Genomic DNA, 14,781 nt, shown 5'->3' with positions numbered 1-14,781 from the left:
CCTTTCTATAACAATGTTACAAAGTGCTTCACAAAAAAACAACCCCCCCCAAACAAAAAACAAAAAACAAATAATAATGTGGTAACAACGACCCCTATTACATTTTCATTCAGCATCTTTTACCCCCACCATAGCCAAATTGCTAGACAGGAGATCAATGTATTTTTGTTGCAAGATACATACATGTGATAGACATAGCTGTTTACTAACCATTAATCCTACAGTTTACCCTGGCTGGCTGTACAAAAGTTTATTGGTCATGGATAAACAACAATCACTACCGCATCCAGCATGTGTAACAAGGTACTGCGAAGTGATGGATACAGACCAGTCAACAGCTGAGGACTTAAAGCAGTCCGTAGTCTGCTGCCAAAAGGATAGAAAACCCACATGCTGTATAGTTGCAGATTGGCCACCGGGGCACCAATCACAGATATGTAAATATATTGCTAACTCCACAGTAGCCACTCAGACTGTTGAAACCTCTCTAATGCGTGTAAGATGCTTTGATACCAATAGGGGAAATCTGGCTATAACTATGATGAAAGAATGGGCCACCTCTCGTAACTTTACTAATTGTTGAATTTGCCAACAATGACCTGTATCGTCTCAATCACCAATGGTAGTTCCAGTGCCGTTATCTGCAGCGGACTTTAAGGTGTTTGATATTAACCTATTTGACGCCTCCTCAGTATGTTATGTTTCAGGGCTTATTCATAATGATCTACCCGATAGTGAGGTAGATATAATCTCATATGCCTTGTCTGAGTTCAATAAAGGTTACAGGCCATGTGAGTTGAACTATGCAGTATTATGGAAGGTATCAAAATTTGAAACAGTGGTAAATGCAATGCTTCGATATCATGTAGCGTTTCTGGTTGTGCCTGCTAACTGCAATAATGATATAGAATGTACTACAAACCCCAATTCCAATGAAGTCGGGACGTAGTGTAAAATGTGAATAAAAACAGATTACAATGATTCGCAAATCCTTTTCCACCTATATTCAACTGAATACACTACAAAGACAAGATATTTAATGTTCAAACTGATAAACCTTATTGTTTTTTGCAAATATTCACTCATTTTGAATTTGATGCTTGCAACACGTTCCAAAGAAGCTGGGACAGGGGCAACAAAAGACTGGGAAAGTTGAGGAATGCTCAAAAAACACCTGTTTGGAACATTCCACAGGTGAACAGGTTAATTGGAAACAGGTGAGTGTCATGACTGGGTATAAAAGGAGCATCCCTAAAAGCTCAGTCGTTCACAAGCAAGGATGGGGTGAGAGTCACCACTTTGTGAACAACTGCATGAGCAAACAGTCCAACAGTTTAAGAACAACATTTTTCAACGTACAATTGCAAGGAATTTAGGGATTTCATCATCTAATATCATCAAAAGATTCAGAGAATCCAGAGAAATCTCTGCACGTAAGCAGCAAGGCCAAAAACCAACATTGAATGCTCGTGACCTTCGATCCCTCAGGCGGCACTGCATTAAAAACCGACATCATTGTGTAAAGGATATTACCACGTGGGCTCAGGAGCACTTCGGAAAACCATCGTCAGTTAACACAGTTCGTCGCTACATCTACAAGTGCAAGTTAAAACTCTACCATGCAAAGCAAAAGCCATATATCAACAACACCCAGAAACACCGCCGGCTTCTCTGGGCCCAAGCTCATCTGAGATGGACTGAAGCAGAGTGGAAAAGTGTGCTGTGGTCTGACGAGTCCACATTTCAAATTGTTTTTGGAAATCATGGACATCGTGTCCTCCGGGCTTAAGAGGAAAAGGACCATCCAGATTGTTATCAGCGCAAAGTCCAAAATCCAGCATCTGTGATGGTATGGGAGGGTGTTAGTGCCCATGGTATCATGGGTAGCTTGCACATCTGTGAAGGCACCATTAATGCTGAAAGGTACATACAGGTTTTGGAGCAACATATGCTGCCATCCAAGCGACGTCTTTTTCAGGGACGTCCCTGCTTATTTCAGCAAGACAATGCCAAGCCACATTCTGCACGTGTTCCAACAGCGTGGCTTCGTAGTAAAAGAGTGCGTGTACTAGACTGGCCTGCCTGCAGTCCAGACCTGTCTCCCATTGAAAATGTGTGGCGAATTATGAAGCGCAAAATACGACAACGGAGACCCCGGACTGTTGATCGACTGAAGTCGTACATCAAGTAAGAATGGGAAAGAATTCCACCTACAAAGCTTCAATAATTAGTGTCCTCAGTTACCAAATGCTTATTGAGTGTTGTTAAAAGGAAAGGTGATGTAACACAGTGGTAAACATGCCCCTATCCCAGCTTTTTTGGAAAGTGTTGCAAGCATCAAATTCAAAATGAGTGAATATTTGCAAAAAAACAATAAAGTTTATCAGTTTGAACATTAAATATCTTGTGTTCGTAGTGTATTCAATTGAATGTAGGTCAAAAAGGATTTGCAAATCATTGTATTCTGTTTTTATTTATGTTTTACACAACGTCCAACTTCATTGGAATTGGGGTTTGTAAGCCTATGACTGAACCAGAATCCACCTATCGTATTGTAGCTGGGGTGTATTCAGCTCTATGGAATTTGCAAATACAATTGGTATTTTTAGGGTTTACTGTGTGTAATTGCTCTAGGCCTATACTTTCTACAAAGTCTTTAGCTCGCAACTGTTCATTTACTTGGCCTACTCTGCGTATGCATGCCCTGCCTGATGTTGTGTGAACAGGACCCCAGTTATGAAATTACCGCAGACACTGCGTCATTCATTCGTACACTGATTGTGGGTATTCTTCTGTTTTTTTGTAATTGTTTTCATCATTAACTTGTATGATTGGTGTGATCTGTAAATACTGTATTAAGACTGTACTGAATGCTGTATCAGTTCAACATTTTGTTGATCCCTGGGTTCCACCATGTGATCGTGATGACAATGACAATTTTTAGCAAGTGTTTACAGTCACTTCATTTAATGGAGTAGTTCCCCAAGATCCTTCCCTTTATTTGGAGTTATTGGTTTCTTTTCTTTTCCTTATGTTAATGCTTAGTTAGTTCATTTGTAACCAATCTACATGTGTGTTATGAATATATATCTCATTTACTGTTTCATCATTTATTCATTGTGTTTTAGATGGATTTTGAGCATTCACGTAAGTTTTTCCCAAATGTCAACACTGGGCTTTTCTTCTTGATATAACCACTCAGATTAGTGTAGGTAACCTCTCGAGTCTTTTACTCATTTTTTGTCAAGAGTGAAGTGAGATGTTTGGTTGGAGAGGACGTGGGATGATTCTGACTTCTATCTGACTGCTGAGTTTATATGGAGTGTGTTGATGTAAATCTAAAGCATGTCAGTTGACCTATAACTGACAGACAGGCATCACAGTCGTTCTGTGTGAGGTAAGATGATCCCCAGGATGTAGAACTATTATTGCTTTATTTAGGCAATTTGTTGTTGATTAAAAGTAATCAAAAGGGGGGATTGTGAGGGCAATTCATATTTGATGTTTGCTTACTTTTCATATTTCACCATGTATGACCTATACATGTTTGACTTTATTTTACATTGCTTACATAGATAATTGAAGTCCGTGTGTAACAGAACAAAGGTGGTCTTATAAAGTGTCTTCTCCAGGTGCACAAATAAAGGCCTATTGTTAACTGTTGGCTGTATGGGAGACTCACTGAGTGTAGCAAGTGTGTACACACTAATTTCAGAAGTGGCCTTGGTGGATGACAGCTGTAAGACATGAGATAAGGAGGGGAACAACACACAACTGTCCTGTAAGAGAGACTGTAATGTATTGATCGGCACGCATTCACGCACCTGGGCTTGGATGCGTCTGTTCATTGAACATATATTAAAATCATGTGACAATACTCTAAGAGATTTTTGTCTCATTCCTCATGTAATGTCAGAGTGGAATTAAATAATTGCCACGAAAAGCCCATAGTAGAACTGTCATCTGTGAAACCAGTAGTTAAATGAATTGTGACGTATTTGGAAGGATGTCATTTAGTCAGAATCCCCCAACACGCCGCTGTAGTTATGTTCACAGCAGCTACAAACAAGACCGCAGCAAAACGGCTCCCTGTTTCTCATACCCGAGTCGTTAAAACCTTAAAGGATGATTTTGGATTCTTTTTTAACTATAGATGACAGCAAACATTCCCACCCACTTCGTTTTCTGTGTATGGTGTGCAGGAAAAATGGATCAAATCCAAATGCAGACACAATCAGATGAGAAGGCATATTAACAGCAGGTGTAAACACAAAGCACATGATGAGACCGTCTACAACATATCCTGATACCTATCCCATGATGATACGAGTGGGAAATGGGGTAATGAGTAAATGCAGGCTCTCTCCGTGGGATCAATGCTCATTAAGAATTACAAGCGTTCTGGTAATGAGCAACCAGCAGCCACAGATATAGGTGCATGTTTGAGCATGTGTGTCTACTCACTGTCAACATGGGCGTTGTTAGCAGCCCCCAGGCGAAGAACTCCAAGAATATGACGACCACCGCATGGGTCACTTTGGCTCGCCCTCGACCATGCTAGAGAGAGAGAGAGACAGAGAGAGACAGACAGACAGACAGAGAGAGACAGAAAGAGAGAGAGCGAGACAGAGACAGACAGACAGACAGACAGACAGACAGACAGACAGACAGACAGACAGACAGACAGACAGAGAGTGAGAATGAGAATTACTGACATTAGCCATTTATCTCTGAGATGAGTACACAGAGAGCCATGAAACTGGAGTCAAATTCCATGTACATGCAAACCAACACGGCCAATAAACTTGATTGTGATTTCTCTCTCTTAAATTAACATTCCTTTTCCCAGGACTTGGCATCATCACCCTGCAGTTACGGGAATACTGACCTGGTGCTGTGGCTCCTGACCACCTTTACCAGGACATACATGAAATCTTTGTGATTTTGAGACAAAGATTGTTCGACTGTTTATCTCATTTGTATCTCTACACGAGGCAATAAAACCCACAGTGTAACATGTCTGCGGACAGCTCAGCCACTCCCATAGCAGCATATTCAGTCATTAATGTATCCCATGTACTTCCTCTGTGGCTGAACTGTTGAGCAGATATGCCAAATACTGTAAGGTTGTTGCTAGAAACAGGACAAAATGCACTGCATGGTATGCTGACTGGCTGATTATGACCAGCAAGGACAGCATGTACTTCCATGCACTCTGACACACCGGTAGTACTGCATCAGTGTGTTTTTCTTTTTTCATTTAAAAGGGAACATTATTTCTTCTAAGAAATGTAAGGTAGTTTGTGTTTCAGGGAACGGCTCAGTTGATCAGAATCAGAATCAGCTTTATTGGCCATGTGTACTTATGCATACGAGGAATTTGACTCCAGTTTAAAAATAACTTCTAGTACTTGCATATATCCAATCCATTATCCAAACGGCTTATCCTGCTCTCAGGGTCACGGGGATGTTGGAGCCTATCCCATCAGTCATTGGGCGGCAGGTGGGGAGACACCCTGGACAGGCCGCCAGTCCATCACAGGGCCCACACACACACACACACACACACACACACACACACACACACACACACACACACACATTCACACCTAGGGACAGTTTAGTACGGCCGATTCACCTGACCTACAGTGCACCCGGAAAGTATTCACACCCCTTCACTTTCCCCACATTTTGTTATGTTACAGCCTTATTCCAAAATGGATTAAATTCCTTTTTTTTCTCATCAATCTACATACAATACCCCATAATGACAAAGCAAAAAAGGTTTTGTAGAAATTTTTGCAAATTTATTAAAAATAAAAAACTGGACTTCCGGTTATGGCGAGGGACTAGGGGGTCGCACATCTCAAGCTCTGCAGCTACCGTGTAAATTAATCCTACAATACTAATCCGAATCTTGTCTAAAGTCACGCAATACGTGTATAAGAGTACCCAGAACTAAAATGTCAGGGAAAAACCCGAAAGAAAAGGCAAAGAGAGAAAAAGAGAAGGAGAAAAGGAAATCGCGACACGAGGAAGAGGCTGAGAAGGCTAGCGACGCCATGCAGGTTGAAAATATGGCTAACGAAGGAGACGACCACGAGGAAGAAGATGACGAAATGTTAGACACAGATAAGAATAGCAACCTAGATATCATGAAAGCCATACAGTCTTTGAAAAGTGGACTTTACAAGAAAATTGATGGACTGCAAGCGACAATTGCAGATGTAAAGAAACAAATACAGGAATGCACGGGTCGCATGGAACAGGCCGAACAACGGATTTCTGACGTGGAGGACGACGTTAAGAAGCTAACACCCGAGTTAGCACGCTGGAAAGCACCGTCAAAAGCCTTACTGACAAAGTGGATGACTTGGAATGCAGGAGTCGGCGAAATAACGTAAGGTTGGTGGGCCTACCGGAGAAAGAAGAGGGCCAGGATGCACCTGCATTTTTGGAGAAGTGGTTGCCAGAGGCTCTGAACATGGATCCGCGGGAGGGCTTGGTAGTGGAGCGGGCTCATAGAATCGGCGCTCCGGTAGACTCTCGCACGGGTCGTCCAAGGACATTGATCATGAGGTTCATGAACTTTAAGGACAGGGAGCGAGTCCTAAAGGCAGCCAAAACCAAGGGACAGGTCCTTTACAAGAACACGCCGGTCCGTTTTCACATCGACCTCTCTGCTGGGGTGCACAAGATGCAGCGCGACTACAACCAGGTCCGGAAGAAGCTGAGAGACCGGGGGATCCACAAGCACAGAATCATCTTTCCAGCCCGGCTCCTGGTAACACACGACGAGAGACCCCACACCTTTCAAACCCCAGCAGAAGTGGAGCGGTTTATTCAATCCCTCGGATAAGGACTGATGCAGTAGGCTATTAAGCTCACTTTATTTTATTTTATTTCCATTTACACGAAAGATGTAGCTACGTGTTCGGGCTGTCGCCATTTTGTTTTTGTTTAGGCTTTATTTTTCTACCTGGACAGGACGGAGTCTGGTTTATAGCTAGACTATTCAGCTTTTGTGGAAGGCACTTAACCCTGAATGAGAGACAATGTCCAAGCACCAGCCGAAATGACATGGGCACATCCAAGTAGGCCTAGGCCTAAGGGACAGAGAGAGTCATCATCGGTTTGTGCGCCTGTCGGAGGAAGGAAGGCCCAATGCATCGCGGACTCTTGTGACCAGGCTACAGACTTTTCCCTCTCCTCGTCTTCCAGTCTGCATGCACGGGTTCCAGGTTTGTGTATGTGTTCGGATGGTTAATTTTATATATGCCTACATGTTGTTGGCGTTGAACAGTTCATTAATGATGATATGTGTGATTAGTATTTAGAAAAAGTAAGATAGCGAGCTAGAGCGAGAAGAAAAGAAAAGTTAGAGAAACTCGTTTTAGCGGTAGTTAAACGTGGGATGGGAGGGGATGTCCAGAGTTCCTGGACTTCAGGTTCGTATGGGGTTGAGGGTGGGTTTTTGTGGTTTCATTTTATTATTTATTCTTTCATCAGTGGGTGTGGTTTGTCAAAGTACTTCTTCACTACGGTTCCTAATATAACATACCGGAATCAATGTCAGAGAGTTGCAAGGTAAAATTTACTTCGTGGAATTGTAGGGGTTTGATCAAACTCACAAAACTGAAGCAGGTAATGAGCAGGATAAAATCCTTGAAATCAAAAATCGTTTTTTTACAAGAAACACACATGGTGGATGAGGACGTTCCCAAAATAGCAAGACGATGGCAGGGTCAAGTGTTGTCTGCTCCTTACACCACTCATGCTAGAGGGGTTATGATACTAATTCATAAATCGGTTCCATTACGGGTACAGCATGTAGTTAAGGACCCTGCAGGGAGGTATATTGTAGTCCAGGGTAGGTTATTATCTGAAACCTTAACTTTGATAAATGTTTACGGCCCCAATGAAGATGACTCTAAATTCTATAATAGTCTGTTTTTGACTGCTTCAAATCATCCTGGGAAATACATAATAGCTGGTGACTTTAACTGTACGTTAGATCCTTCAAAAGACAGGTCAACTGGTTTAGATGATACCCACAGTAAGTCCAGAAAGACGATACACCATTTTATGAAGGAATTGAATCTGTTTGATGTTTGGAGGCATGGTAAACCGAACGCAGTAGAATATTCCTGCTATTCCGGTACTCATAGAACTCACTCACGCATAGACTACTTTTTGGTTTCAGCGCTACTTCTCTCCAAAATAGATGAATGTCATTATAGTAGTATAGTTCTGTCTGACCACGCTGCAGTATCCTTGACCTATGAAGATAATAAATTAGTGTGCGACCCCCCGAGATGGCGTTTTCAACCCGGGTGGCTTGCGGATCCTACATTCATAGATCTCTTAGATAAGCAGATTGACCTGTATTTTGAATGTAACAAGTCCCAGACTTCTGCTAGCACAAGGTGGGAGGCTTTCAAAGCCTTTATCAGGGGCCAAATCATTTCCTTCACTAGTTCCAAGAAAAAGGCTACACGACTTGAAATGAAGACATTAGATGAGGAAATTAAAAAACTGGAAACAGAAATATATAATAATAGAAATATACCTACAGATGTTCATACAAGACTGCTACTGCTTAGAGCACAGTACAATGAACTGGCAGCTAATAAAGCGGCTGCTGATTTAATGAGACTCAAACAGTCCTACTATGATCAGGGGGAAAAGCCCGGAAAACTTCTAGCATGGCGCATTAAACAACAACAAACAGAAAGGTCTATTAATTGTATTGAAGTCCCAAGTGGTAGAACTATAGTGGACCCGACAGAGATTAATGAAGCCTTTAGAGACTTCTACGGGAAATTATACAGCTCTGAGTGCTCTCCTAATCTGGACACGCAAACACAATTCCTACACAATCTTAATATTCCTAAAATTTCGGAAGAGGAAAGTAGAGTATTAGATCAAGATTTAATTCCATTGGAAATTGCAGAAGCAATTGGGTGTATGCAGGCTGGAAAATCAGCGGGTCAGGATGGCATCCCTATAGACATTTATAAAAAATTTCAAACCAAATTAATACCACCCCTCTTGGAGATGTTTCAGGAATCCTTTGAGAATGGTCTTCTCCCTACATCTATGAGGGGCGCCCTAATCACTTTACTCCCAAAACCGGGGAAACCAAATACAAAATGTGAAAATATGTGTCCAATTAGTCTCCTAAATTCTGATACAAAAATACTCTGTAAAATTCTTGCAAGAAGATTGGAGGATCTTCTACCTAGAGTAGTGGGAGAAGACCAGAACGGATTCATTCAAGGGAGACAGGGTTTTCATAACGTTAGACGAGTGCTCAATATTTTATACAGTCAGAGGGAGGCGCCTGACACGGCCTTACTTTCACTTGATGCAGAGAAGGCCTTCGACCATGTTGAATGGCCTTATCTGTTTGAGGTGTTAACACGATTTGGCCTTGGGGATACATTTATCAAATGGGTAAAATTGCTTTGTACAGGGCTTACTGCAGAAGTTTTGACGAATAGTAAGGTTTCTAAACCTTTTAACATTTGTAGAAGTTGCCCTCAAGGGAGCCCTTTATCGCCTTTACTTTTTATCCTAGCGATAGAACCATTTGCTATAGCGGTGAGGACACAGCGATATTTATGGAATTCGAGAGGGACATCTGGAGCACAGGGTAGCACTCTTCGCCGATGATGTGATATTAATGCTTAAAAATCTGCATAAATCTATCCCAGCGCTCCTAAGCCTTATTGAATCATTTGGGAAAATATCTGGTTATAAAGTTAATTACTCCAAATCATCTATAATGTTACTGAATGAAACAGAGGGGAAGAATGGTCTTGTTTATGCTTCTACCTTCAACCCAACAGACACATTTACATATCTGGGAATAAAAATTGTCCCTGAGGTGAATAAGATTGCTCAGTCAAATTATGAGCCCATCCTGGACGCTAGTATTGCTTCGATAGAGCGTTGGACATCCTTACCTATTTCAATGATCGGCAGGATTAATATCCTAAAGATGAATATACTTCCCAAATTTCTTTATTTGTTCCAGAATATCCCCCTACCCCCTCCTTCATCTTTGTTCACGAAAATCAAGAAACTGTTTACCAACTTTATTTGGCAAAATAAACGTCCTAGATTACGTCTATCTTTACTTTATCTACCATATGATCGAGGAGGCCTGAAATGTCCAAATATCCAATGGTATTACTGGGCAGCACAATTAAGGTCGATTATGTTTTACTTCTCATCTGGAAGTCCCCCAGCTTGGATTGATCTGGAAGCCTGCTCTGTTAAACCAGGCTTACCATTGCACCTGTATTTGTATTCAGCAGACCGTAAATATCTGAAGAAAAATACAGACAACCCTAAAATATTGAATATGATTGATGTTTGGTTCGATGCTTGTAAGTATTTGAATATAAATATGTCCCGGTCACGCTTCAGTCCTATTTGGGGTAATGCCAATTTCAAACCAGGGCAAAATGATAGGGGATTTAAATTATGGGCTGAAAAGGGGTTAAGGAAAGTGCAAGACATGTACAGGGAGGAGGATGAAGTATTAATGTCCTTTGAGGAAATATCTACCAAGTATGACATTCCAAGGAATCATTTTTTCAAATATCTTCAGCTAAGGAGTTTTATATCATCCTGTCAAAGCCATTCATTAGACATTCCTACCATTTCTATATTAGAAGTTGCAGTCACAAAACACTGTTATGATAAAGGTTTAATTTCAACTATGTATGACTTATTTGTATCTGGATCTGATGAATCATCAGAGACAAAACTGAGATTATGGGAGGGAGATATAGAGGAGGAAATATCTTTAGAAGAATGGAGTGAGGCATGTAAAGAGGCCCAGAGACAGACAGTTAGCAGCAACCTAAAGCTTCTACAGTATAAATGGCTGATGCGTACATATATAACTCCTGTTAAATTGCACAAGTTTAATGACAATATTCCTGATACCTGTATTAAGTGTAGTGAGGCAAGGGGGACGCTGTTTCACTGTATATGGGAATGTGTGGAAGTGAAAACCTTCTGGCAAGATGTTGTTGATATGATTGATCAAATTTTGTCAAAGAAATTACCATTGAGTCCAAAGCTTTTTATTCTTGGTTTATATCCTACCACCCCACATTTACATAGCAATGAGTTCAGATTTATAGATATGTGTATATTCCAAGCAAAACGTGTAATTGCTCTTAATTGGAAAAGTGTTGATGGACCAAGAATTGGTATGTGGGTTAAAGAAATGGCTTCAAACATGTCAATGGAAAAGATAATGTATATTGTTAGACGTAAACAAAGTGTTTTTGATAAAATCTGGGGATTGTTTCTGTACTTCCTAAGACGTAATACTAATGTTGGTAACTTGCTTCATGAAGAACAAGCTCTGGGGGAGTAGAACAACTCTATCTGACTGTTTATATGCGTAAAAGCAACTGGAAAAAAACCACACCCTCTGATCAGTCTGTGAAAGAAATTATTGTTATTATTATTTTATTTTATTATTTTTATTAATTGAATTTTTATCTTTATTATCTTCTTTAACCCTGCTTTGAATTGTATTACTTGTTATAGGGACAGGGTTATGGGGGGGGGGGTAGGGTGAAAATGTTTGCTGCACTGTGCTATTACTTGTTTTGATGTAATTTGCAAACAAAATTCAATAAATATATTGCTTAAAAAAAATAAATAAATAAAAAACTGAAATATTGCATGTACATTGTAAGTATTCACACCCTTTACTCAGTACTTGGTTGAGGCACCCTTGGCAGCAATTACAGCCTCAAGTCTTCTTCGGTATGAAGCTACAAGCTTGGTACGCCTATATTTCGGGTATTTCTCCCATTCATCTCTGCAGATCCTCTCGAGCTCTGTAAGGTTAGATGGGGAGCGTCACTGCAGTTATTTTCAGGTCTTTCCAGAGATGTTCAATGGGGTTCAAGTCTGAGCTCTGGCTGGGCCACTCAAGGACATTCACAGACTTGTCCCGAAGCCACTCCTTCGTTGTCTTGGCTGTGTGCTTAGGGTCGTTGTCGTGTTGAAAGGTCAACCTTCGCCCCAGTCTGAGGTCCTGAGCGCTCAGGAGCAGGTTTACATCAAGGATCTCTCTGTACTTTGCTCCATTCATCTTTCCCTCGATCCTGACTAGTCTCCCAGTTCCTGCCGCTGAAAAACATTCCCACAGCATGATGCTTCCACCACCATGCTTCACTGTAGGGATGGTATTATCAAGGTGATGAGAGGTGCCTGGTTTCCTCCAGACGTGACGTTTGGCATTCAGGTCAAAGAGTTCAATCTTGGTTTCAACAGACCAGAAAATCTTGTTTCTCATGGTCTGAGAGTCCTTTAGGTGCTTTCTGGCAAACTCCAAGTGGGCTGTCATGTGCCTTTTACTGAGCAGAGGCTTCCGTCTGGCCACTCTACCATAAAGGCCTGATCCTTCTGGAAGGTTTTCCCATGTCCACAGAGGAACGCTGGAGCTCTGTCAGAGTGACCATTGGGTTCTTGGTCACCTCCCTGACCAAGGCCCTTCTCCCCTGCTTGCTCATTTTGGCTGGGCAGCCAGCTCTGGGAAGAGTCCTGGTGGATCCAAACTTCTTCCATTTATGAATGATGGAGACCACTGTGCTCTTCGGGACCTTCAAAGCTGTAGAAATTTTTTTGTACCCTTCCCCAGATCTGTGCCTCGATGCAATCCTGTCTCGGAGGTCCACAGACAATTCCTTTGACTTCATGGCTTGGTTTCTGCTCTGACATGCACTGTCAACAGTGGCACCTTATGCTATAGACAGGTGTGTGCCTTCCCAAATCATTTCCGATCAATTGAATTTACTACAGGTGGACTCCAATCAAGAGGTAGAAACATCTCAAGGATGATCAGTGGAAACAGGATGAACCTGAGCTCAATTTTGAGTGTCATAGCAAAGGGTGTGAATACTTATGTACATGCCAGGGGTGGAAATTAACTTTTTTGTCCACCTGCCACTGTGGTTGGTGGATTCCAAAATCTATCAGCCACTCAATTTTTTTACCAGCCACTTTCTTGTTTTAACCGGCAGTGTGTAACTGCATGTGAAAAATAATAAAACAAGATCTACAATATTCAAGCAATAGGCTATTTTAAATATTTAAACTCTTAAAATACTATTTTCAAAATCTAGTTTACTCTTCTATGGTTTTCAAAATTGTGTACACTACCTTTAAAACATTTAACATATTTGTCAAAAAATAACCAGTGTATCAGTGCCACCAAAATTCCTTTTATTATTACATAAACCAAGACTGTAACAAGTAGAAGGAATTGTGTCAGTATGGGTCTTAATTCAACACTTAATCTAACGTTAGCAAATGACGATTTACTTGCTAACTACACGTAACGTTAGCTAGCTAATGACATTACATGACAGCTATATTCTGACCTTAATTCAACACTTAATCTATCGTTAGTGAATAGATTTTTTAAAAATTACGATTTACTTGTATTGCCACACGTATCTGTAAATGGCCTTCCTTTTTTCGCGATTGCGTGGGCATTTCTAAACAGTAGGCTCATCTTCTCCAACTGGGATGTGTTCATGGCAGCGGTATCCTGTGGGGTCAATTTTCCCTATACTATCTTTATTACATGGATGTGGCATTTGAATGATTCATGGTCTTTTATGGCTTCCAATTTTAGATTTTTAGTCCCAATAATGAAACTGCTAGCTTTCTTGTTGGCATCTGAAGCGTGTTGATGACATACCAAACAGAACATTGTCTGGCTTGTCTCCTCGTAAACTAACCAATCACGGGACTCTCTGTCTCCGTTGTCAGTTATTCTCCACTTCTCATTAAAAAAACGTTTTCGTTTCGTCTTCGCCTCTTTAACCTGTGTCTCCTGCTGGGATGTTTTCTCTGCAGACCTCTTAACCCCTGCGATGTAACGCCACATTGTGTTTTCTGGCTCTCCTCGTCCTTGAAAGTGTCTGTGTGAATTAGCAGACTCGCAAGACAAGCGTCCCTATACTCTGCCTCTGATTGGCTAACCAACGATGGCAACAAGTACTAGCCAATCAGAGGCAGAGTAGGGCGGGTCATAGGGGGGAAAATAAGGCAGATTCGCGATTCAGTATGTCACAAATTGCTACTTTTCTTTACCCGCCACCGTGGCTGGTAGGTTGAGCAAATTCGCCCGCCAATACGCAAATCCACCCGCATTTGGCGTGTAGCGGATGCTAATTTCCATCCCTGGTACATGCAATATTTTAGTTTTTTATTTTTAATAAATTTGCAAAAATTTCTACAAAACTTTTTTCACTTTGTCATTATGGGGTATTGTGTGTAGGTTGATGAGGGAAAAAAAGGAATTTAATCCATTTTGGAATAAGGCTGTAACATAACAAAATGTGGGGGAAGTGAAGGAGTGTGAATACTTTCCGGATGTACTGTACATGTTTTTGATTCACCTGACCTACATGTCTCTGATTCACCTGACCTACATGTATTTGGACTATGGGAAGAAACCAGAGCCTGGAGGAAACCCATGCAGACATGGCGAGAACATGTAAACTCCACACAGAGGACGACCTGGGACGACCCCCAAGGTTGGACTACCCCGGGGCTCAAACCCAGGACCTTCTTGCTGAGGCGACCATGCTAACCACTGCACCACCGTGCCGCCACTTGAATATCACTCACAAAAAAATACAAAAAATAAAAAAATAAAAACAAAAGAAACAAATTAAATAATAAATAGATTACTGGAGTTAAGTATATATACACAACAGGTATGTCAGTTATAGA

General features: G+C 41.2%; 1 protein-coding gene across 3 annotated transcripts in view; it reads right to left on the bottom strand.

Moving 5' to 3' along the window:
* mfsd14bb (major facilitator superfamily domain containing 14Bb) overlaps positions 1-14,781 on the bottom strand; it is a 148,669-nt gene that overhangs the window by 122,306 nt on the left and 11,582 nt on the right. For all 3 annotated transcript variants that reach the window (XM_056274036.1, XM_056274196.1, XM_056274114.1), the window contains exon 2: positions 4,465-4,557. In XM_056274036.1, the coding sequence (XP_056130011.1) occupies positions 4,465-4,557 (93 nt within the window). The remainder of the gene's footprint in view (positions 1-4,464; positions 4,558-14,781) is intronic.

Source organism: Lampris incognitus, chromosome 1 (genome assembly GCF_029633865.1).
Source record: "Lampris incognitus isolate fLamInc1 chromosome 1, fLamInc1.hap2, whole genome shotgun sequence".
Taxonomy (NCBI): Eukaryota; Metazoa; Chordata; class Actinopteri; order Lampriformes; family Lampridae; genus Lampris; species Lampris incognitus.
This window is presented reverse-complemented; position numbering and strand designations above follow the sequence as displayed.